The sequence below is a fragment of the Danio aesculapii genome, chromosome 2 (assembly GCF_903798145.1).
Source record: "Danio aesculapii chromosome 2, fDanAes4.1, whole genome shotgun sequence".
NCBI classification, from domain to species: domain Eukaryota; kingdom Metazoa; phylum Chordata; class Actinopteri; order Cypriniformes; family Danionidae; genus Danio; species Danio aesculapii.
The window spans coordinates 53,430,614-53,457,348 of record NC_079436.1 but is presented as its reverse complement, the minus strand read 5'-3'; the positions used below and the strand labels follow the sequence as shown (position 1 = coordinate 53,457,348).

The following is a 26,735-nucleotide window of genomic DNA, read 5'->3' as shown; positions in this document are numbered from 1 at the left end:
TTGATTGCTAGAAGTTCCCTGTCTCCTATGCTGTAATTCTGCTCCGCCGGGCTCAACTTCCGAGAGAAATAGAGGCAGTAGTTATTTGTACGGTGGTAGTAAGTGGTTTACATTGTTCAATATTCGTACTGAATACACTCACTGAAGTCCGAATGGGACGAAGGGGACACTCCATACGGGTGTGTCCACTGACACCGCAGTATAGACACAGACCCCGGGTCAGCCTCCTCTGTCGTTCCGCTGATGTCAGTCTTCCAGACTCTATTATCATGGGTTCTGGTTCTGGAGAGGCTGTTGACTCAGGCGATTGGAGGAGTGCAGACGAGGGGGTGATGGTGTCCTGTTGATAGGAACGGAGACGATCGGAACATCGGAGAGAATGTTGGATGAATCTCTCCAGACCCATTGTATCATCTAATGTGGCCAGTTGGATTCGGAGAGTGGGTTCCAAGCCGAGCCGGTACGTGGTCAACAACGATCTCTCATTCCATCCACTTGCAGCTGCTAGAGTGCGAAACCGGAGAGCATATTCCTGTGTAGATAGAGTACCTTGCTTTAGATGATACAGCTGCTCTCCAGCGGCTACTTCCCCATCAGAACGTCCAAACACCTCTTTGAAATACTCCGTGAAGGTAGTGATGGAATTCATGACCGGCCCGGCTTGGTTCCAGATCGTCTCAGCCCATTTAAGTGCAGGTCCAGAGAGTAGAGATACGATGTAGGCGATCTTCGACTTATCTGTGGAATATAGAGAAGGTTGCATTTCGAATATGAGGGAACATTGTAACAGAAAACCATTGCACTCCCCCGCTCCGCCTGAGTAGGGCGCTGGTCGGGCCATGGGACTGGAAGGAAGGGCCGAAGAAGAAACTGTGGAGGCGGAAGTGCTCGGTGCTGGTGGTGCGTTGGAAAGTGGAGCTGGTGGCTGTAGAATCCGCTTCAACTGGTCCACCAGCTCTTGAAGGTGATCGGGGGTGCTCATGTTGTCGTCGTTATGGGTCCGGGCTTCTGTTATGAAGCGGACAGGAGACAGAGGTAAGGAAACGTTAGGGTGTTTATTAAATGACAACAAGGAGCACATGAAGGATAGCCAGGAGGATCAGGAATGATGTTGGGGTCTTTTCCTCCGTGGCTGGGTAACAGGAATACACGAGGATGGACAGCACACACCAGATACAGCTGACAGAGGATGACACAGACTTGGAAGGACTGGAAGACAGGACGATTCGGGAGGACCAGGAAGACTAGGAGGAATACAAAGAGAACAGGTAAGTAAATCGTTTGTTTTAGCTGAGGATGACTACGCTGAGTGGTCGCTCAGTTGTCCGCTTTCGTCGAGACGAGCCCGGACAATGAGCGACTGGAGTGCTGTGCTTTTATCTGGTGCTCGTGAATGTGATGCAGCTGTGTGCTCATTAGAAGTCAGGTGATGGTGATCTTCGTGAGTGGGGGTCGTGAGAGCCTGACCAATCCATGACATATATATATATATATATATATATATATATATATATATATATATATATATATATATATATATGTATATATATATATATATATATATATATATATATATGTATATATATATATATATATATATATATATATATATATATGTATATGTATATATATATATATATGTATATATATATATATATATATATATATATATATATATATATATATATATATATATATATATATACATATATATATATATATATATATATATATATATATATATATATATACACATATACACACACATATATATATACATATACACATACATACAGTTGAAGTCAGAAGAAGAAGTATGTCTGATAATATTTTTTTTCTGGAGAAAGTCTTATTTGTTTTACTTCGGCTAGAATTAAAGCAGTTTTACATTTTTTAAAATCCATTTTAAGGTCAAAACTATTAGCCCCTTTATACTATATTTTTATTTCAATAGTCTACAGAACAAACCATCATTATACAATAACTTGCCTAATTACCCTAACCTGCCTAGTTAACCTAATTAACCAAGTTAAGCCTTTAAATGTCACTTTAAGCTGTGTAGAAGTGTCTTGAGAAATATCTAGTCAAATATTATTTACTGTCATCATGGCAAAGATAAAATAAATCAGTTATTAGAGAGGAGTTATTAAACCTATTATGTTTAGAAATATAATATACATATAAAATATACATACACACACACACACACACACACACACACACACACGCACGCACACACACACACACATATATACACACAATAATTAAATAAATCAATAAATCAATAAATAATTCAGCAAACCCTAAAAAATATCCAAATAAATTAAAATGCAAGTATAATAAATGTTTGAATACATTTTACTGAATTTGAACTAAATTGTATTTACTGCCTTACTTTAGCTCAGTTTGAATGAATTGTAAACAAACTCTCATGGCAAACATCAGCATGATCAATTCATTTACAGCAGTGATGCATGCATGCGTGTTTGTGTGCTTGTGTACGCATCTGTGATCGTATTGAACGTTAATGCATGCTGAATTCTCCAGGTACTGAAGGCAATCATCTCTCCATCATGGCTGAATTACTGCAGTAGTGAAGCTGAAAGCCTGACATGCGGAAACAGAGAATGACATGTGTGTGCTTCTGCGTGTCTGTAAGTGTTTTATCAATAAAGAAAAGATTGAAAACAATTATTTATTGGATTTTCTTAAAATTTTAAGGTTAATTGTTCCAAACTATTTATACGAGCTGATTTTAAACAAACAAATTAAGTTGAACATCACTAAATATCAATTGTTCGTTTTAATTCAGCCCATATAAATTGTTTGCAACCACATACCTTAAAAAAATAAAGTAAATACAATGAATAATTTCTTCAGTGAAACGCATGACAATAACCAGCAGTTTTCCCGCTCTGTCAAACTGTAGCTGTTGTTTAAATGTGAACAAACTCACTGTGAGACAATACAGATGATCCTGCTGTTAATTCATTTTCCTTCGGCTTAGTCCCTTCATTTCTCAGGGGTTGCCACAGCGGAATGAACCGCCAACTATTCCAGCATCTGTTTTACACAGAGGATGCCATTCCAGCTGCAACCCAGTACTGGGAGACGTCCAAACAAACGCATTCACACACATACACTACGGCCAATTTAGCTAACCCAATTCACCTATAGCGCATGTCTTTGGACTTATGGGGGAATCCGGAGCACCTGGAGGAAACCCACACCAACATGGGGAGTAGACTTAGATTTTTTCATATTTTTCATATAATTTGATAGAAACATTTTACAATTATTTAGTAAAGCAGTACAATTTATTTGGACATTATTTAATTTATTTTGTTATAATATAATTTTAGACAACATATATTGTATTTATATGCTTTTAGAATGTAGAATTTATTAATTATTAAATCTTAATTGTTTTATGTTCAATCTACTTAAATTTGTAAAAACCATTGAGTTAACTTAATCGATTTGTAGTGATGAAGACAATGAAGAAAATGTTATATAAGTACACCCCTCACAAATCTCTCTTTTAAATGTATATGTTTAACAGGAAGCTATACAATATATTTGTGCATATACATTAGATTAGTCAGTACTGAAGCCAACAAAATAACTTACAATAACAGTCCAAAAACTAGTACACCCAAATTTATATGTTATAGAAAAATATTAAATACAATTTTTTTTAAAAAAGAGGAAAAATCAAGAGAAGCAAAATATAAAAAATAAATAAATAAAAATAAAAATTTGTGACATTTTGTAGGTTGTAATTATTTTTTTGGCAATATTTTGCTTGAATTTAATTGTATTATCTTTTCATTTCTAAATATGTTTGGTGACTAAAATATTATTTTAATAAATATATCTGTTTTATATATCTATTTTGTTTAAATACACCAGAATACATTGACTATATTCACTGAGAAATGGTAAAAATATTAATTTTCAAAATAGGTTGTACTCAATTATGCTGAGCACTGTATGTATATATATATATATATATATATATATATATATATATATACACACAGTTGAAAGTCAGAATTATTGGCCCTCCTGAATTATTATCCCACGTTTATTTTTTCCCCAATTTCTGTTTAACGGAGAAGATTTTCTCAACACATTTCTAAACATAATAGTTTTAATAACTCATTTCTAATAACTGATTTATTTTATCTTTGTCATGATGACAGTAAATAATATTTGACTAGATTTTTTTCAAGACACTTCTATACAGCTTAAAGTGACATTTAAAGGCTTAATAAGGCTAATTAGGTTAACTAGGCAGGTTAGGGTATACAATTCGATTCACCTTTATTTGTATAGCGCTTTTACAATGTAGATTGTGTCAAAGCAGCTTCACATAAAAGGTCATAGTAAATAGGAACAGTGTAGTTCAGTTTGTAGTGTTTAAGTTCAGTTCATTTTAGCTCAGTTCAGTGTGGTTTAATAATCACTACTGAGAGTCCAAACACTGAAGAGCAAATCCAACGATGCGCAAGTTAGGCAAGTTATTGTATAACGATGGTTTTGGTCGGTAAACTATTGAAAAAAAAAATTATAGCTTAAGCTGGCTAATAATATTGACCTTAAAATGTGTTTAAAAAAAATTAAAAACTGCTTCTATTTTAGCTGAAATAATACAAATTAGACTTTCTCTAGAAGAAAAAATATCATCAGAAATACTGTGAAAATTTCCTTGCTCTGTTAAACATCATTTGGGAAATATTTAAAAAAGAAAAAAAAATCTGAGGGGGCTAATAGTTCTGACTTTAACTGTATATGTCTGAGCAAACAGGATTGCAAAACATATTTGTTGTACTTTCTTATTCACTGCGCTTTAAGTTCACCCAACTATGATGACTTCCGCTACTGAGAAAACCCGAAAGGGGTCCATAACATCATCTAAACTGTTTGCTTTTTTGGTGTGCAGGGATGCTGACATCCACCAGGAGGTGCTGCAAACCACGAACAGAACCAGCAGCAACACACTCCCACTGACAGACCCTCAGAAAACAGCACATCCACAGCACCAGCACTAGGAGAAGCCTGTGGACTGAAGAGTGACGCAGCAGAAGTGACTGAGGTACATTTGTGTTTGTCAAATGGCCTTCAATGCCTTTAATTGTGTTCCAGGTTTTTAAAGGGGACCTATTATGTCCCTTTTTACAAGATATAAAAATAAGTCCCGGATGTCCCTAGAGTGTGTATGTGAAGTTTCGGCTCAAAATACCACACAGATAGTTGTGTATAACTCTTTGAAACTGCCCCTTTTAGGCTTTGATGTAAATGTGCTGTTTTGGTGACTGTCGCTTTATATTCAAATGAGATTGTGCTTCCAGCCCTCTTTTGAAAAAAAGGGGTCTGATGCAGGTGTGTCTGATCAAAACTCAGGTGAGAGTGCTCGGGCATGATGAGAGGTGGCTGGTGAATGAGAGTGATTACTCAATTATATATTCAACTGTATTTTGTTATATATGGCTATTTTCTATTTTATTCTATAAGGTTAATTTAGGTTTGATTCTATTCTATTCTATTTGGTTCCATTTGGTTCCATTTGTTCTAATCTCATTCTCATTACATTATATTCTACTGTACTTGGTTCTATATGGTTATGTTGGATTCTATTGTATTCTATTTGTTTCCTTTGGGTTCTCTTTGGTCTAATCCCATTCTCATTACATTGTATTCAACCATATTTTGTTCTATATGGCTATTTTTATTTCTATGTGGTTCCATTATGTTCTAATCCTATTTTCATTCTATTATATTCTACTGTATTTTGTTTTATATTGATATTCATGTTTCTATTCTATTCTATTCTATTCTATTCTATTCTATTCTATTCTATTCTATTCTATTCTATTCCATTTGGTTCCATTTGATTCTGTTTGGTTCTATTCTCATTCTATTATATTCCACTGCATTTAGTTATATATGGCTATTTTGATTCTATTCTATTCTAGTTGGTCTAATCCCATTTCCATTCCATTATATTCTACTGTATTTTGTTCTATATGGCTATTTGTAATTCTATGCGGTTCCCCTTGGTTCCATTATGTTCTAATCATATTCTCATTCTATTATTCTATTATATTCTACTTTATTTTGTTCTATATAACTATTTTCTATCCTATTCTATTCTATTCTATTCTATATGGTTACTTTTGGTTCCATTATGTTCTAATCCCATTCTCACACTATTATTCTTTTATATTATACTGCATTTTTATCTGTATGACTATTCTATTCTATTCTATTCTATTCTATTCTATATGGTTTCTTTTGGTTCAATTCTGTTCTAATCTCATTCTCATTCTATTATATTGTACTGTAATTAGTTCTACAGGTATATTTTTGATTCTATTCTATTCCATTCTATTCTATTCTATTCTATTCTATTCTATTCTATTCTATTCTATTCTATTCTATTCTATATGGTTCCTTTTGGTTCAATTCTGTTCTAATCTCATTCTCATTCTATTATATTGTACTGTAATTAGTTCTACAGGTATATTTTTGATTCTATTCTATTCTATTCTAATGTTCCATTATGTTCTAATCTCATCCACATATTATATTCTACTGTAATTTGCTGTTTTATTTGCCTATTTATTTGCCTATTTATTATTCTATTCTATTTTACTTGGTTCTAATTCTATTCCATTCCATTCCATTCTATTCTATTCTATATGTTTTTTCCTTTTCACTCCATTCTGTTCTTACCTCATTCTCATTTTATTATATTATTCTGTATTTTGTTCTTTAGGGCTATTTTTGATTCTATTCTATTCTATTTTATACTTTTCCTTTTGGTTCCATTTTATTCCATTTTATTCTTTTCTATTCTATTCTATTCTATTCTATTCTATTCTATTCACTATGGTACTGTTATGTGCTAATCCCATTCTCATTCTATTATTCTATTAACTTCCAATGTGTTTTGTTCTGTATGGCCATTTTCTATTCTATTCTATTCTATTCTATTCTATTCTATTCTATTCTATTCTATTCTATTCTATATGGTTCCTTTTGATTCCATTCTGTTCTGATCTCGTTCTCATTCTATTACATTCTACTGTGTTTTGTTCTATATGGCTATTTTGCTTTTATTCAATTCAATTCTATTTTATTTTATCCTTTTCCACCACATTTCTTTCTACATGGCACTTTTGGTTATTCTATTTTGTTCGATGCACATTTCTTTTTTGCTCTACTCCATCATATTACTTCTTTGTTAAACATTGTATTTTGTTTAATGTGAGACAGCTCTGTCTCTATTCTACTCTATTCTACAGAGTTCTCCTTTTGAGCTCTCCGCCGAGTCACACTTGTCAATCTTTACGAAACTGTTCTGAAAGCACAGCACACTTCTGAAGCAGCTCAACTCAAACTGCTGACAGAAAAAAGCCATGATTCCAGAGTGTGTGAAAATCTTCCTAAAACTCTCATGCTCTTATGCAAATGATGTTGGCAGGATGTTTAATCCAGCACTTCCTGTGCGCCATAACACACGGTCGCCCGCGTGCCGCCGTACATCCCACTGCAACCAAGACGCACAGTCTGTTTCGCCTACTTACTGTGCGTGTGTGTTCCTTGCTTCCCCGAGGGCAGGATTTCACTATTTAAGACAATGTTTGAAGTGCTACTCATTCCCATTTAAATAATCCACATGCAATTTAAATCACTCAGGTTCAAATTAGGAGTCTGAACCTGCTGAGAGAATGAGCTCTGCTTCCTAGAACGTCTGCTGTGTATTATGTGTGTTTGCATTTAGAATGACGACAGATTTTGTAAGTATGCACCACAGTAGCTGCTGTAAATTTTGTACATACCATGACAGTGGGTGACCTTAAAAATAACTCCTGCCATGGTTAATATACTGTTAACTAAAACTTAAACTACATCAATAAAACATTTTAAATACTTTTTAGTTTAATTAATTAGCTTTAAAAACATAAATTGGTAAATTAGTATTAAAGTAGTCACACAGTCAATGAGAGAACGTGTTCATTATTTTGAAGGCATCAAAAATAAAATAGGAAAAGAGGATTATAGTCTCAATCGACAGTGATTTTACTTAAGGCAAATAGTACAAAATCAGCAAATTCATTGCTTTACAGTGCATCTGGAAAGTATTCATAGCGCTTCACTTTTTCCCATGTTTATGTTACAGCCTTATTCTAAAATGGATTCAATTAATTTATTTCCTCAAAATTCTGCACACAATCCCCCATAATGACAATGTGAAAAGATTTTATGAAATTGTTGCAAATTTATTAAAAATAAAAAAGCTGAAAAATCACATGTAAATCAGTTTTCACAGCTTTTGCCATGAAGCTCTAAATTGAGCTCAGGTACATTCTGTTTCCACTGATCATTCTTGAGATGTTTTAGCAGCTTAATTGGAGTTCACCTGTAGTCAATTCAGTTGATTGGACATGATTTGACAAGGCATACACCTGTCTATATAAGGTCCCAGGGTTGACTTTGCAGATCAAAGCACAAACCAAGCATGAAGACAAAGGAATTGTCTGTGGACCTCCGAGACAAGATTGTCTCGAGGCACAAGGCTTGGTTAAGGTTACAGAAAAATTTCTGCTGCTCTGAGAGGCCAATGAGCAGATTGGCCTCCATCATCTGTAAGTGGAAGATGTTTGGAACCACCAGGACTCTTCCTAGAGCTGGCCGGCCATCTAAGCTGAGTGATCGGGGAGAAGGGCCTCAGTCAGGGAGGTGATCAATAACCCGATGGTCACTCTGTCTGAGCTCCAGCGTTCTTCTGTGGAGAGAGGGGAACCTTACAGAAGGACAACCATCTGTGCAGCAATCCACCAATCAGGCCTGTATGGTAGAGTGGTCAGACGGAAGCCGCTCCCCGCCTGAAATTTGTCAAAAGGCATCTGAAGGACTCTCAGACCATAAGAAACTAAATTCTCTGGTCTGATGAGACTAAAATTGAACTCTTTGGAGTGAATGCCAGGCGTTATGTTTGGAGACAACCAGGCACTGCTCATCACCAGGCTAATACCATCCCAACAGTGAAGCATGGTGGTGACAGCATCATGCTGTGGGGATGTTTTTTTCAGCAGCAGGAACTGGAAGACTAGTCAGGATAGAGGGAAAGATGAATGCAGCAATGTGCAGAGACATCCTAAATGAAAACCTGCTTCAGAGTGCTCTTGACCTCAGACTGGGGTGACGGTTCATTGTCATATTTCAGCAGGACAATGACCCAAAGCACATAGACAAAATATTAATGGAGTGGCTTCACAACAACTTGGTGAATGTCCTTGAGTGGCCCAGCCAGAGCCCAGACCTAAATCCTATTGATCATCTCTGGAGAGATCTGAAAATGTACACCGTCACTTCCCATCCAACCTGATAGATCTTGAGAGGTACTGCAAAGAGGAATGGGCAAAAATTCCCAAAGACAGGTGTGCCAAGCTTGTGGCATCATATTCAAAAAGACTTGAGGCTGTAATTACTGCCAAAGGTGCATCAACTAAGTATTGAGCAAAGGCTGTGAACACTGATGTATATGTGATTTTTCAGCTTTTTTATTTTAATAAATTTGCAACAATTACAAAAACTCTTTTTTTTAACATTGTCATTATGGGATATTGTGTGTAAGCACTATGAATACTTTCCAGATGCACTGTAAACCTTCAATAATTTGTATTTACAGCATTTTAAGCTTAGGGGTCAGGGAGTTATACAATGAGTTGTTATCTGCAGATCTCCTTTATCTAAAAAAGAAAACAAATAGTTCTGAAAGAGATCAAGCCTAAGCCAGGTAATAAAAAGTAAGGCAAAAGTTACTCAAAATTAATGTAACGCATTACTTACCATAAAAAGTAACTAAGTAATGCAACTACTTTTTGGGCAGTAACTCAATATTGTAAAGCAATACTTTCTAAAGTAACTTTCCCCAACACTGTGTGAATATAAAAACTAAGAAAGTTGTTAAGGGTCTCATTTTTGTCATTTTCTCATTAAGCTTAGCTTCTAATGCTAAAATAATCATAATTAAATACTATTTAAAATAAAAATTGATAAAAACATATATATAAAACTGAAAATATATATTATGTTTTAGATGGTTGACGAAGCATCACTTATTATCAGTTTCAGTCAAAGTACTACAACAGAAAAAAAAGGCAAAACAACACAAAGCTTCCAGGATAATTCAATGGAAAACACAAAATAAAATTTCAAATGTTAACACTGAAATCTAGATTACTTTTTTTCATCAAAACTGTAAAATATACAGCAGTTTTATTTATTTCAATTGACAAAATATTTTTAATATTACTAGTACGATTAACAATAAGCAGTTTTAATTAACAATATTGGCCTGCTTGCTAATTTAAAGTGTACCTGCATGTCACTATCACCAGTGATCTAGGCCTTGCAGTTAGTTCACTGGAGAACTATACATCGCCCACTAAATGAAATACAACTCCCGGAAGTCTTTGCACTCACGCACCAGTTCCTGATCGCCCCTGAAAACACACACACAGCTGGACACTCATGATAGACTGATAGTAGGACTTTAAAGACAAAAACATTTCTGTAGCATTACCAAGTGTTTTCCTGGTCTTTTCTATTGTCCCATTGGTTTTCTCATTGATTTTGTTTTGCCACCTGTATTTACCATTCCTGTTTCTGATTGCGCTTCTGGATTACCCTAATAATACTGTTTGTACCTGTTTGACCGTTGCCTGTCTTACCATCCTCTGTTTAATAAACTGCATGTGGATACTCAACTTCCTTGTCCAGTTTTCCTTCCGTTGCACTGTGTGTGTGGTTTTTTCACCTTGTATTCCTAACGTTGTGGGGACTAAATGTGCCACAAGTACAGCAATACCAGAAAATTTTGATTTTGTGGGGATATTTTTTGGTCTCCATAAGTAAAATGGCTCATAAAATCACACCGAATGACATATTTTGAAATGGTAAAAATGCTAATTGTTTCCTGTGAGGGTATTTTGGGTAGGGTTGGTGAGGGGGAAAGAATATACAGTCTGTACAGTATAAACATTATTACATTTATAGTAAGTCCCCAAAAAGATAGCTGTACAATTCTGTCTGTGTGTATGATTCTGGTTGTATCTGTATCTGTGTGTGTGCGTGTGTGTGTGTGTGTGTGTTTCTACATGGATACTTGTATTTACTGTGCACAGGCACACAGAACAGGTGGATAATGGGATTCCTGGGGGTTTTCCTTCTGTCGGTTCCATGTTTAGACGTCACAGAAGGAATTGCACACAGAAATCACAGTATGTCCACACACACATGCTTCTGGCCCAGGATCATATGGATTATAAAATCAAAGCTGAGGTTTCAAACATCACACACACTCATACTCACACACACACACTTGAGCGTGGTGTAATTAAAACAGTCCGTCTGCAGGGTATATACTATATATAGAGCGTCAGACACGTGATTCAGATCCTCCATAGGCTCAAAAGTGTTTAAAACAGCAGCAAACTTCCACACTATCAGATCACAGGCCTAATCTGTATCTAATGCCGTTATCGGTTCAAGTAATACGCTTATGAATATGCACTGAAATCCATGTGCTTTGAATACATTATCCATCCCATAAATGAAGTGGGATTGGGCTAAGAAAGATGAATTACTCAAAGACCCGTTTGGCTTTTTTAACCACACAGAAAACTAGGCCAGCGTGATGAAGCTTCTTTTGATAATATTTGAGATCTGTCTCCACATCTATGTATTTCCCAGTGAAACAGATTAAATTTAAACATTATGTCAAGAAACCAGACGTGGATGCCAAGCTGATTTAAATGATGAACGGCAGAAGGAAAACAGCAAGAAATAGGGTTACAAATAATCATGTTTTTCGCTAAATGACGCAAGGATAATATTTAGTCATTTAATTTATATGGAATTAATCTTTTAGACTATTTAACGCAAACAATTAATCGAAACTGGAGATAAAATCTAATAAAAAAACTAATCTTAACTCATTTAAATAATTTAATCACTAATAAAAAGCATGTCATAAACCTACTAAAACTTTATATGAAAAATAAATAAAATGTAAACAAATAAATAAATGTTTGAAATGTGTGAACAATATTTGAGAAACAGGCCTTTTGTGTATATAGAAATCGTTTGAGATCTTTGAGTTAATAAAAAAATGTGAGTAAAATAAAGTGCAGAAATAAAACATGCCCTGATAGCCCCACCCTAAAGGGCTGATCACCACGTCCAAAAGGACTGATAGACCAGCCCTAAACAACTGATTGCCACTCCCCTAAAGGACTGATCGCCACTCCCTAAAGGACTGATCACCACGCCCTAAAGGACTGATAGCCCAACCCTAATCAACTAATTGCCATGCCTATAAGGACTGATTGCCATTCCCCTAAAGGACTGATTACCACACCCTAAAAGACTGATCACCACTCCCCGAAATGACTGATTGCCACTCCCCTAAACATCTGATAGTCATCCTCTAAAGGACTGATAACCCAGTCATTAACCAATTGCTACTCCCCTAAAATACTGATAGTCCCGCCCTAAATGACTGATAGCCCTACCCATATGGACTGATTGCCACACTATAAAGGTCCCAAATGACTGATCACCACTTCACTAAATGTCTGATAGTCCCGCCCATAAGGACTGATTATTACTCCCCTAAATGTCTGACAGCCACACCCCAAAAGGACTGAGAGCCCTGTCAATAAGAACTGATAACCCCGCCCATAAGGACTGATTGCCACACCCTAAATGTCTGATAGTCACAGCCCAAAAGGACTGATAGCCTAGCCCATAAGGACTGATTGCCACACCCTAAAGGACTGACTGCCACTCCGCTAAATGTCTGATAGTCACACCCCAAAAGGACTGATAGCTCCACCCTAATGGACTGATTGCCACTCCCCTAAAGGATTGATTGCCACTCATTTAAAGGACTGATAGCTACGTCCTAAAAGACTGATCACCACTCGCCCAAATGACTGATTGCCACTGCCCTAAATGTCTAATAGTCACACTCCAAAAGGAATGATAGCCCCACCCTTATGGACTGATTGCCACTGCCCTAAATGCCTGATAGACACACCCCAAAAGGACTGAAAAGCCTCCCCTATAAGTAGGGCCAGACAGAATCTGCGGACATTTTTCTGCGGTATTATTTTGGGAGTATCATTACTAAAACCTTAATATAATAAATAAAAAGTAATACCTTTTTTACTTTTATTTAATGTTTACAATCCAATTCCTATTATATGCACTTTATTTGGTAAACAAAGCAAGTCTATCATATAATATCTCCACTAAACGACAGAAAATATGACTGTACAAAGTATATTCTAAATAAATCATATGAATATTTTCATATTAGTCAGTAATAGAACTGAAATTAATAAAAAAATTGACTAAACATAAATTTACACACATTTACACAAGTAAATAAACAGAATCAATGATGGGCTAAAAATCGGCGGAATTCTGTGCGGGCAGATTTCGTGTGGGCCTACGCACAAGAACTGATGGCCACACTCTAAAAAGTGTGGCCCTGCCCTTAATGACTGATAGCCACTCCCCCAAATGACTGATTGTTTTAACAAGCATCATGTTGTGAGAATTGTGCGTGTTGTCAAACTGAAGAAGGTATTTTCTATGTTTTTCTATATGCATGTCTTTTTTCTTGCAGTGTGTTTGAGCTTTCTCAGCCACCATACAAAGCCAAATATTCCAAATGCAAAACCAATGTAAACTGTCAATTTTATTGTTCTTTTGTATTGAATTAAATAAACATCTTGAGTGGTGTGTGACAAAGATAGTGTGTGTGTTTGCTCACCGCATGTGTGTAGGTGCTGTAGGTGCTGCTGTAGGTGCTGAACGGCAGGGCCACACTGGGGTTGAAGATGCCGAACTGACCCACCATCTGCTGCATACGGCGGATCGTCCTCTCTTTATCAGTGTCAGCGAACTTCACCACCAGACTCGATGACGCGCCCTGAACACACACAGACACACACACAGGAATTAAACTACAAAAAATACTAAATTAAAAATATAACAATTCAGGTAAAACCAGGGCCGGCCCTGTACATTTGGTGGCCCTAAGCAGAATAATTTTGGGGCCTTACCTTGCTCTAAATAGTGGAGTACTGCCATTGCAAACCGCCCCATATTGATTTTATTGCTCATTAAATACAATCAATGAAACAGAAAAATAAAGCATGATTTCTTCTACTTCATAACTCTCTGAATAACTTGGACATTTTAAAACAGCACTGTTTTTATCAACTAGCAGTGTCACGATCACCAGCGATCATACTCCCAAGATCGCTGGATCTCACATTCACATTACAACTTATGGACTACATATTCAGTCATGCCACACACACACACACCTGCTCCAAGTCTCCACTGATTAGACTCCCACAGCTGATGCTGCTTCTGGACTGATTACACACACTACTTAAGCAGCACACACACTCACTTCCCTTGCCGAGTCTTGTTATCTGTATAGTGACATTTCAACGCGTTCTCCTAGTCTCGTTTATACTTTTGTCCCTGTTCGCTGTCTGCCTTCCGACCTCTCGACTGTAATAGTGACTACGATTCTGGATTGCATTTATACATCTGTTTGCACCTGTGTTGACCTTTGCGTGCCTGACTATCCAATAAACCTGCACGTGGATCCTCACCTCAGTTGTCTGTCACTCCCCATGTTACAAGCAGCTTCAAAAATGAAGAATTAAACTATCTTTAATAAAGGGACCAGTGATTCCTACTTTGCATTCTTCTAGAGTTTTTAAAACATATTTTATTAATTTTGCAAACACAAAATGAAGATTTTATAAAAGATTCTAGGTTTTTTGTTTTTGTTTTGTTTTAACAAATTCCAAAAGTAAAATCCCTGCAATAAAACCACACTGAACAATAATTAGTCAAAAGTAAAAATGCACTACTTAGTAATAAAATATAGATTTTAAACTCATTAAAAACAACAACAAAATAATTAACATTAATGCAAAGATTGATTCATTTATATACAAAAATCAATAAGCAAATGATATAAAGTAAATATGAAAAATATTCATAGAAAAAAACATAGAAAAAGGGAAGCAACAAATACTGGGTTAATGTTGATATCCAAACGCTAATTTTATTATCCCCTTCAGTCTCCTTCCCTGTTCCCTTAAATTGGAGATGCAGGGTCCAGAGCTTAAACTATGATTAATTATGTGTCTTCATTATGATTAAACTATGATTAATTGAATTAGGACATAACTTTTATAAACAGGTGTCAGGAAAAAAATATTACCAGTGTGCAAAATATGTCAGTTAAAGACGCTTCAGTATTACATTTCAGTAAAATGTGTTTTAGACTAAAAACGGGTCTGTAAAACCAGAAAAAATAAAATATTTCATATAAGTAGGTGACGGTTATTAATCTGTAATTGCCTATTTTCAATAAATGTGCTATTAGATTTTGTTAGACATCATCATTAGGACTTAAAAGTGATGCTAAAATTGATGTTGTGCTTGTGTTTTCTCGTTGTTATTTTTTGTCCTCAGTTTTTCTACATCTGAAGAATAACATTAGTTTCGTTTCATTTTCGCGGTCCAATTTTTAAAATAAATCAGGTATATAAATGGAGCAGGCAATGAAGCAAAGGCCATGGCTGTGTTCGTGTACGGGCTTGCGTTCTTGTGGTGACCTTTGGTTTTGCAGGTTACCTTGGAAAAACAAACTCGAACCGCAAGAACAGTGTTGCCAACTATTCCCAATGAATAGTAGCTAAAGCCTGCCGAAAAGTATAGCTAAATGTTGCCAGATGAGAATTTGCATATCAGTGACGTCATCATGTAGTATCTGACAAGCGTAAGCCCATCATGTCTTGTATTATAGTGTATTATATTAGATTAAAACATTACATCCAGACGCACAATAAATAGGTTCTTATTAACATATTACTTTGCGTGATGACATCATTGCGTAATCGCAACTCAAACATATCTAAAGTAGCCAAAAGAATGTTCAAATTGGCTAAAAGTAGCCAACAGAATGTTCAAAATGGCTAAAAGTAGCCAACAGAATGTTAAAAATGGCTAAAAGTAGCCAAAAGAATGTTAAAATTGGCTAAAAGTAGCCAAAAGAATGTTAAAAATGGCTAAAAGTAGCCAAAAGAATGTAAAAATGGCTAAAAGTAGCCAAAAGAATGTTCGAAATGGCTAAAAGTAGCCAAATGAATGTTCGAAATGGCTAAAAGTAGCCAAAAGAATGTTCAAAATGGCTAAAAGTAGCCAAATGAATGTAAAAATGGCTAAAAGTAGCCAAATGAATGATCAAAATTGCTAAAAGTAGCCAAAAGAATGGTAAAAATGGCTAAAAGTAGCCAAAAGAATGTTTGAAATGGCTAAAAGTAGCCAAAAGAATGTTCAAAATGGCTAAAAGTAGCCAAATGAATATAAAAATGGCTAAAAGTAGCCAAATGAATGATCAAAATTGCTAAAAGTAGCCAAAAGAATGGTAAAAATGGCTAAAAGTAGCCAAATGAATGTTCAAAATTGGCTAAAAGTAGCCAAATGAATGTTCAAAATTGATAAAGTAACCAAATGAAGAGACTGTACTTCCTTCGTCAGCTGAGAAAGTTCAACCTGCCGCAGGAGCTGCTCGTACAGTTCTACTTAGCTGTCATCCAATCCATCCTCTGCACTTCAATCACCGTCTGGTTCGGCTCAGCTGCCAAAACCGACCTCCGTAGACTACAGCGAATAGTCCGGACTGCTGAACGAATCACTGGCACAACCCTTCCTACACTTCAAGAACTGTACTCTTCCAGAGTGAGTAAAAGGGCTCGCAAAATCACTCTGGACGCCTCACACCCAGCACACTACCTGTTCGAACTGTTACCGTCTGGTCGGCGCTTCAGAGCACCGAGCACAAAAACAGCCAGACACAGGAAAAGTTTCTTTCCTCAGGCTGTCTACCTTATGAACAGTTAAATATTCCCCTACTGTGCAATAAATATGTGCAATACTTTCTCATACGCACTTGTACACAGCACCTTATATCAATATACAATGCAATACTTTCTACATTCGCACTTGTACACAGCACCTTATAACCTGTATATTATAACAATCTGTACATACAACATCCAGGTTTCTTGACTAACCGCATCTGTTTAATGTTCATCATTTTTTATTATTATTATTTTATTTTTTCAGATTTATTTTGTGTTGTCACTTGTCACTTTATGTACACTGGAAGCTTCTGTAGCCAAAACAAATTCCTTGTGTGTGTGAAGCACACTTGGCAATAAAACCGATTCTGATTCTAATGAATGTTAAAAATGGCTAAAAGTAGCCAATTGAATGTTATGGCTAAATTTTTTGCCAGGTGCTTTTTGAAAAAAAAAAGTTGCTTGGGTAGTATGAAAAGTTGCTAACTCTAGCAACAAAATTGCTAAGTTGGCAACACTGTGCGAGAACACAGAATACATGAGAAATGAGATGCTGTGAGCTTCCTGTTGATCACATGACTTTTACACGAAAACAATTTAAACTTTAATAAAGCCGTGATTTTTTTTATTTTCAGTGAAAATGTATAAATATTTAAGCACTAAAGCACTGTCAATGAAGATATTTTATAAAATGCAAATAAAAATGATTTCAGCAAGGAAGCGGCTCGCACTACTAGCGGGTTGTGGGGGCCCCCTTGTGGTGGCGGGGCCCTAAGCAGCCACTTAGTTCACTTACAGGGAGGGCCGGCTATGGGTAAAACTATACTAATATACTGTAAAAATACAACTAAATAAACAATGGTTTCCTTTATCCTCTTAAGGCCCAAGGTGTTTTTGTACATGCATTTTTTTTATTTCTCTTTGCTCTTTTGGGCTTATTAGAACCTAATTAGAATCAAATTCTATCATCTTTTGATTTGATTTATTTTTAGAGAAAAGTGATGTCCATATACGTGGACTCGTGGTCTGAATTTACATAAAATAATTTTTCCTGAATTTTTTAATGCATATTTAACATAGAATTTATTTTTTTTAACTTGCTTTGACTATCAGAGTACAAATTTTTAATTTTGGACAGTTAAAAAATAAGGTTTGGGACATTTAATATCCTGCAAAACAGTTGCAGGATGACACTGTATGTCTGCAACAAAATTCAAAGTATTTTAAATAGCCTCTTAAGAGCTAAAATGTGCTGTCCTCGTACGTGGACACTCAAGCCCTAGGAGGTTATTATTACTGCATGTAAAAGAAATATTCCATAAACACTCCAAAAGTATTCCATAGATGAAAGGAGATTAAACAGACAATCATAGACTTCTTTTTTTTCAGTGTTCAGTGAAACTCCCATCTCTGTAATCTGTTATATGTTTAAATCTGCCATTTTTCAATTGGCTGCGCTCTCTTGATGCTAATAAACGTGCAGTGCAGATGTGAACTCATTAAAAGGCTCTTGATGATTTACTGCGGCTCTTGACCTTTATCTCCCTGACCTGTTCAACCACAGCACATCGATCGGCCCTAAAGGCCACCAGATTCCCCTCAGGAGACCCTGAAGATCTGAAGACCACACGGAAACACTGCAGAGCAGGAGACAAGCTCACACTCAATCATTGATTCTAATACTGTACGTGTGGACTTATTAACATATTCAATTCAGATATAGTTGTCTAAGCTTCTTATTTGAATTTAGTCTGACTTGATGTACTAAATAAGTGAACGTTAAATAATTAGTAATTACTAATTGCTACAAGGGGCGACACGGTGGCTCAGTGGTTAGCACTGTGGCCTCACAGCAAAAAGGTTGCTGGTTTGAGTCCCAGCTGGGCCAGTAGGCATTTCTGTGTGAAGTTTGAATGTTCTGTGTGAAAAAACTTCAGAACAGTTAGGGTTAAGGTTAGGGCTGTGGTTAGGCCACAAAAATGACAAAAACTTCATATCATGATATAGGTCTTTTTATATCCTGATAACAATATATATACTGACAATAAACGTCTGAACAGTTAGGGTTAAAGTTAGGGCTATGGTTAGGCCACAAAAAGGACAGAAATTTCATATCATGATATAAGTCTTCTCATATCCTGATAACAATATATATATATATATATACTGACAATAAACTTCTGAACAGTTAGGGTTAAGGTTAGGGCTAGGGTTAGGCCGCAAAAACGACAAAAATCTCGTATAACAATATAAGTCATCTCATGTCCTGATAACAATATATATACTGACAACAATGTCTGTGTCTCCCCATGTTGGCGTGGGTTTTCCTGAATTGAATAAGCTAAATGGGCCATTGTGTATGTGTGTGAATGAGTGTGTATGCAAAGGAAGGGCATCCGCTGTGTAAAACAAATGCTTGATAAGTTGGTTCTTCATTCCGCTGTGGCGACCCCTGATAAATAAAGGGACTAAGCCTAAGGAAAATGAATTAATTAATGAATCAATGAATGAATAAATGAATAAATAAATGAATGAATCAATGAATAAACTGAATTAAAAAAAATTAAACGATACTCAGAATTATGAAAAATATATAATTGTGGAAAACCTCAATAAAATTTAACTCAGAAATCTAAAAAAAAGTAGTTAGAAAGGTAGAACATAAAGGTATATATATTTATTTTATTTTGTATGATTTATTTTGAGAATTTAAAAAACTCTTATGAGATAAAAAAGTTCTTTCTATTATTAATTCCATGCAGAATAAACAAGCTTCTATACATTTATTGCTACCACTACAGTGCATCTGGAAAGTATTGATAGCGCTTCTATTTTTCCACATTTTTTTTTACTTTACAGCCTTATTCCAAAATGGATTAAATTCATTTATTTCCTCATAATTCTACACACAATACACCATAATGACAATGTGAAAAAAGAGTTTTTGAATCTGTTGCAAATTTATTACAAATTAAAAAGCTGAAAAATCACATGTTAATCAGTATTCACAGCCTTTGCTCAATACTTTGTTGATGCACCTTTGGCAGCAATTACAGCCTCAAGTCTTTTTGAATATGATGCCACAAGCTTGGCACACCTGTCTTTGGAAATTTTTGCCCATTCCTCTTTGCAGTACCTCTCAAGCTCTATCAGGTTGGTTGGGAAGTGACGATGTACAGCCATTTTCAGATCTCTCCTGAGATGTTCAATAGGATTTAGGTCTGGGCTCTGGCTGGGCCACTCAAGGACATTCACCGATTTGTTGTGAAGCCACTCCATTGATATTTTGGCGGTGTGCTTTGGGTCATTGTCCTGCTGGAAGATGAACCGTCGCCTCAGTCTGAGGTCAAGAGCACTCTGAAGCAGGTTTTCATTCAGGATGTCTCTGTACATTGCTGCATTCGTCTTTCCATCTATCCTGATTGGTCTTCCAGTTCCTGCTGCTGAAAAACATCCCCACAGCATGATGCTGCCACCACCATGCTTCACTGTTGGGATGGTATTAGCCTGGTGATAAGCGGTGCCTGGTTTTCCCCAAATGTAACGCCTGGCATTCACTCCAAAGGGTTAAGCTTTAGTCTCATCAGACCAGAGAATTTGGTTTCTTATAGTCTGAGAGTCCTTCATATGCCTTTTGGCAAATTCCAGGTGGGGAGTGGCTTCCGTCTGGCCACACTACCATACAGGCCTGATTGGTGGATTGCTGCACAGATGGTTGTCCTTCTGTAAGGTTCTCCTCTCTCCACAGAAGAAAGCTGGAGCTCAGGCAGAGCAACCATCGGGTTATTGATCACCTCCCTGACTAAGGCCCTTCTCCCCCAATCACTCAGTTTAGATGGGCGGCCAGCTCTAGGAAGAATCCTGGTCGTTCCAAACATCTTCCACTTACAGAAGATGGAGGCACTGTGCTCATTGGAACTTTCAGAGCAACAGAAATTTCAAAGCTGCTGAAACATCTTAAGAATGATCAGTGGAAACAGAATGTACCTGAGCTCAATTTAGAGCTTCACGGCAAAGGCTGTGAATACTGATGTACATGTGATTTTTCAGCTTTTTTATTTTTAATAAATTTGCATCAATTTCAAAAACTCTTTTTTTTTCACATTGTCATTATGGGGATTGTGTGTAGAATTATGAGGAAATAAATGAATTTAACCCATTTAGGAATGAGGCTGTAACATAATGTGAAAAATGTGGAAAAAGTGAAGCGCTATGAATACAGTACGTATGCACTGTATACTCTAAATTTGCATTTATTTAAAGTCAGGAGGGAAAAGCACCAAATGTTTGCAAATTTTGTAAAGGTATATTTTAAAATGCAACTCTCTAGGTAGCCAGATCGCCAGAACTGATCTGAGACCTGACACTGAACATCATTGTGACAAGGTGTAAAATGCTGTGGAAATATTTGAATGCATTAAAATTGCCGTGATGAAAAGAGTCGCTCTGCAGGACTCAAACAAACTCTAAGGCTGAGCTGTTAATGAGACTCGGCTAACTCAACGCATGGCTCTGAATGTGTAATGAGGAACTATCAAAATGTCCCTGAAATTCAGAACAGCTAAACACTCGCTCGCTGGCTCTGTTCCACACCCTAGTGTACTGCTGCTTACATAGACAACAGCCTTTATATGCTGCATCTGAAGTACAATGAAAACTTGTACCAGCAACCAGTATAAAGTGCACTGACAACAAAATTAGGGTTAAGGTTAGGATTAGGGTTAGGCCATTAAAATGACAAAAATCTCTCATCATTATTACAGTTATCTCATACCCTGATAACGATATATATACTGACAACAAACTTCTGAACAGTTATGGTTAGGGTAAGGCCATGAAAATGACAAAAATCTTTTGTCATTATTAAAGTTACCTCATTTCCTGATAACGATTATATACTGACAACAAACTTCTGAACAGTTAAGGTTAAGGTTAGGGCTAGGGTTATGTTACAAAAATGACAAAAATCTCATATCATGATTAAAGTCACCTCTTATGCTGATAACAATATATATACACTGACAATAAAATTCTGAACAGTTAAGGTTAAGGTTAGGGCTATGGTTAGGCCACAGAAATGACAAAAATCTCTTATGATGATTAAAGTCACCTCATATGCTGAAAACAATATATATATATACACTGACAATAAACTTCTGAACAGTTAAGGTTAAGGTTAGGGCTAGGGTTAGGCCACGAAAATGGCAAAACCTCATATCATGATGAAAGCCATCTCATTTACTGATAACGATATATATATATATATATATATATATATATATATATATATATATATATATATATATATATATATATATATACTGACAATAAACTTCTAAACAGTTAAGGTTAGGGCGCAAAAATAACTATAATATTTTATCATGATAGAAATCATCTCATATCCTGATAACGATATATATGCTGACAACAAACCTCTGAATAGTTAGGGTTAAGGTTAGGACTAGGGTTAGGCCACCAAAATGACAAAAATCTCTAATCATGATACAAGTTATCTCATATGTTGATAATGATATATATATTCTGACAACAAACTTCTGAACAGTTAAGTTAGGGTTATGGTTAGGCCACAAAAATGACAAAAATCTTATATCACGATAGAAATCAACTCATATCCTGATAACAATATATATACTGACAACAAACTTCTGAACAGTTGGGGTTAAGGTTAGGGCTATGGTTAGGCCACAAAAATCTCTTATCATGATTAAAGTCACCTAATATGCTGATAACGATATATATATATACTGACAACAAACTTCTAAACAGTTAGGGTAAAGGTTAGCGCTAGGGTTAGGCCACGAAAATGGCAAAACCTCATATCGTGATGAAAGCCATCTCATTTACTGATAACGATATATATACTGACAATAAACTTCTAAACAGTTAAGGTTAGGGCTCAAAAATAACTATAATATTTTATCATGATAGAAATCATCTCATATCCTGATAACGATATATATATGCAGACAACAAACCTCTGAATAGTTAGGGTTAAGGTTAGGACTAGGGTTAGGCCACCAAAATGACAAAAATCTCTAATCATGATACAAGTTATCTCATATGTTGATAATGATGTATATATTCTGACAACAAACTTCTGAACGGTTAAGGTTAGGGCTAGGGTTACGTTACAAAAATGACAAAAATCTCATATCATGATTAAAGTCACCTCTTATGCTGATAACAATATATATACACTGAAAATAAACTTCTGAACAGTTAAGGTTTAGGTTAGGGCTATGGTTAGGCCACAAAAATGACTAAAATCTTTTATCATGATACTAATCATTTCATATCCTGATAACGATATATATGCTGACAACAAACTTCTGAATAGTTAGGGTTAAGGTTAGGACTAGGGTTAGGCCACCAAAATGACAAAAATCTCTAATCATGATACAAGTTATCTCATATGCTGATAACGATATATATATTCTGACAACAAACTTCTGAACAGTTAAGGTTAGGGTTATGGTTAGGCCACAAAAATGACAAAAATCTTATATCATGATAGAAATCATCTCATATCCTGATAACAATATATATACTGACAACACACTTCTAAACAGTTGGGGTTAAGGTTAGGGTTAGGCTACAAAAATGACAAAGATCTCATAATTTGATATGTCAACTCATATCCTGATGACGATATACAGTCAAGGTCAGAATTATTAGCCCTCCCCCCCCCATCCCCCCCCTCAGATTAATGGCAGCCCCAGATTAATTACTGGATGCATATTAGTACCTAAAATGTACTTATAAGTAATTAAAACCTACCAAAAAATTACTTTTGGAATGGGTACTGCTCCAGTGACAGCTATTGCGCATTTATTTCTGAATGTGTAGAGAAGAAAAATCTAAAAGGAATTACATTTCGTGACTTTGAAAGACAAACCGGAGGAGGTCAGGTAAATATGTGTTTCACAGACTTACTTTGTGATTTTAATTACGACTGAATCAAACAAGTCTGTGTTTTTCCTTGCACAAAATTACAGGGCAAGTAGACCATCTGTGATTAAGGTGTGCTGTTTTCACCAAGCTTCTTCTCATTTATTTTGACCTATATCTTTGATATGGTACGACTTTTATTATGGATTTAGACCTTTTGCCAAATTTCAGGGTGAGCAGCTGGTAGTTTCAGCTCTGATGGCATTTCATCCCACTTAAACAGAAAATTAAATCAATGAGGAAAATCTGATCACCAGCAGCACAGAAAAGCCACTGCAGTTTGAGCATCATCAGACATACTGTAGATAAATAGAAAATATTAAAGGTGCTATATATACATCAGAATTATTAGCCCTCCTGGATTATTAACCTCTATTTATTTTTATAGCATTTACTATATTATAACATTTATTTTATAGACATTTACATGTGGTCAATATACACTGTTAACGATTTTTATAAATTACACAGCATTTAACTGTAATATGAACTGTATTTTACCGTAGGACAGTTATGCAGTATGTTACTGTATTATAAAGTTGCATTGTGAAAATTACTGTATATTTTACAGTAAAGATGTACAATACATAAGCAGCAAGATAAATGGCTCTGTAAATGTGAACACAGCTTTTTTGCTGCAGATGATTTGCAATAAGTTACTGTAGATTCTACAGGAAATTGTTATCAGTATATAAACTATTATTAATTGATTGAATTTACAGAAATGGTACTGTATCGTGAAATACAGTTAAAGTCAGAATTATTAGCACCCTTTGAATTGTTTTTCTTTTTTAAATATTTCCCAAATGATGTTTAACAGAGCAAGGAAATTTTCACAGTATGTCTGATTATATTTTTTCTTCTGGAGAAAGTCTTATTTGTTTTATTTCGGCTAGAATAAAAGCAGTTTTTAACTTTGTAAAAGCCATTTTAATGTAAAAGTTATTAGCCCCTTTATTTTTTTCAACTGTCTACAGAACAAACCATCATTATACAATAACTTGCCTAATTACCCTAACCTGCCTAGTTAACCTAATTAACCTAGTTAATCTAGTTAAGCCTTTAAATGTCACTTTAAGCTGTATAAAAGTGTCTTGAAAATATCTAGTCAAATATTATTTACTGTCATCATGGCAAAGATAAAATCAATCAGTTATTAGAAATGAGAAAACTATTATGTTCAGAAATGTGTTGAAAAAATCTCTCCGATAAACAGAAATTGGGGGAAAAAATAAACAGGGGGGCTAGTAATTCTGATTTAAACTGTAATAAATAAATAAATAAATAAATAAATAAACAAATAAATAAATAAATAAATAAATAAATAAATAAATAATGATAAATAATAAATATGTATACATTTAAATAAATCAGTATAATAAATATAAATATAACAAATAGATAAAAATAAAATGTATAAATATAATAAATATAAATATAAATAAATATAATAAATATAAATGTAAACACATATAATAAATAGCTAAATAAAATATATAAATATAAATATAAATATAAATATAAATATAAATATAAATATAAATATAAATATTAATATAAATATAAATATAAATGAATAATGAATAAAAAATAAATAAATAAATAAATAAATAAATAAATAAATAAAATAATAAATAAATAAATAAATAAATAAATAAATAAATAAATAAATAAATAAATAAATGTAGTATTTATTGTGATTTTAATATTATTATATTATTTATAACAAATAATTTTTCATACAATGATAACCGGCTGACAATCTCGCTGACTGGCTGACATCCTGCAAATATGTAACAGTCTTTTAATGTTTCAATATCAGTTTCAGCATCATTCAAGATGGACAAAAACATTTGCATGAACAAAGAGACCAGGCTAACAAATCAACTTTAATAAACAAAAAAAATAAACTAAAAACAAACAAATAAAAAAGACAAGAAATGATTTTGATTTCACCAAACGCAGGCGCTCAATAAGGTTTTAGAACAAACCCAGTTTTTTCCCCATGCCTCGTTCCTCTCATCCATTCTACCGTCGACTATGCAAATGCCTTTAATTATCGGTATGCAAAGTGTGTGTGTGAGTGTGAGATATGGCCTTGAACGTTTCATTTGAGGATAATTACTCTCAAGGTTGAGCTGATCTGGAAACAGCAGTTTACAGTAGTTCATCACAGCATTTATTTCTCCACGTGTGTGTGTGTGTGTGTGTGTGTGTGTGTGTGTGTGTGTGTGTGTGTGTGTGTGTGTGTGTGTGTGTGTGTGTGTGTGTGTGTGTGTGTGTGTGTGTGTGTGCGCGCGTGTTTGTGAGAACAATCAAAAATGATTAATCTTTAATAAATAATCTAATTGGGCGACACAGTGTCTCACCGGATAGCACCTTCACCTCGCAGCAAGAAGGTCACTAGTTCGAGTCCCGGCTGGGTTAGTTGGCATTTCTGTGTGGAGTTTGCATGTTCTCACCGTGTTGGCGTGGGTTTCCTCCAGGTGCTCCGGTTTCCCCCACAGTCCAAACACATGGGCTAGGTGAATCGAATAAACTAAATTGGCCGTAGTGTATGTGCGTGAATAGGAGAGTGTATGGATGTTTCCCAGTACTAAAAGGGCATCCGCTGTGTAAAACATAGGCTGGATAAGTTGGCGGTTCATTCTGCTGTGGCGACCCCTGATAAAAAGAAGGATTAAGCTGAGGGAAAATGAATGAATTAAACAATCTAATTCTGCGAAGTAACTATTGTGGATACACATATTGCGATATCAATGCTTAAACGATATATTGTTCAGCCCTACT

At 35.3% G+C, this 26,735-nt stretch overlaps 1 protein-coding gene across 2 annotated transcripts in view; it reads right to left on the bottom strand.

Annotated features, from left to right (window-relative positions):
• The window catches only part of LOC130214090 (CUGBP Elav-like family member 5), a 323,679-nt gene that overhangs the window by 52,253 nt on the left and 244,691 nt on the right, over nt 1–26,735 (bottom strand). For both annotated transcript variants that reach the window (XM_056445676.1, XM_056445677.1), the window contains one exon: nt 13,856–14,014. In XM_056445676.1, the coding sequence (XP_056301651.1) occupies nt 13,856–14,014 (159 nt within the window). The remainder of the gene's footprint in view (nt 1–13,855; nt 14,015–26,735) is intronic.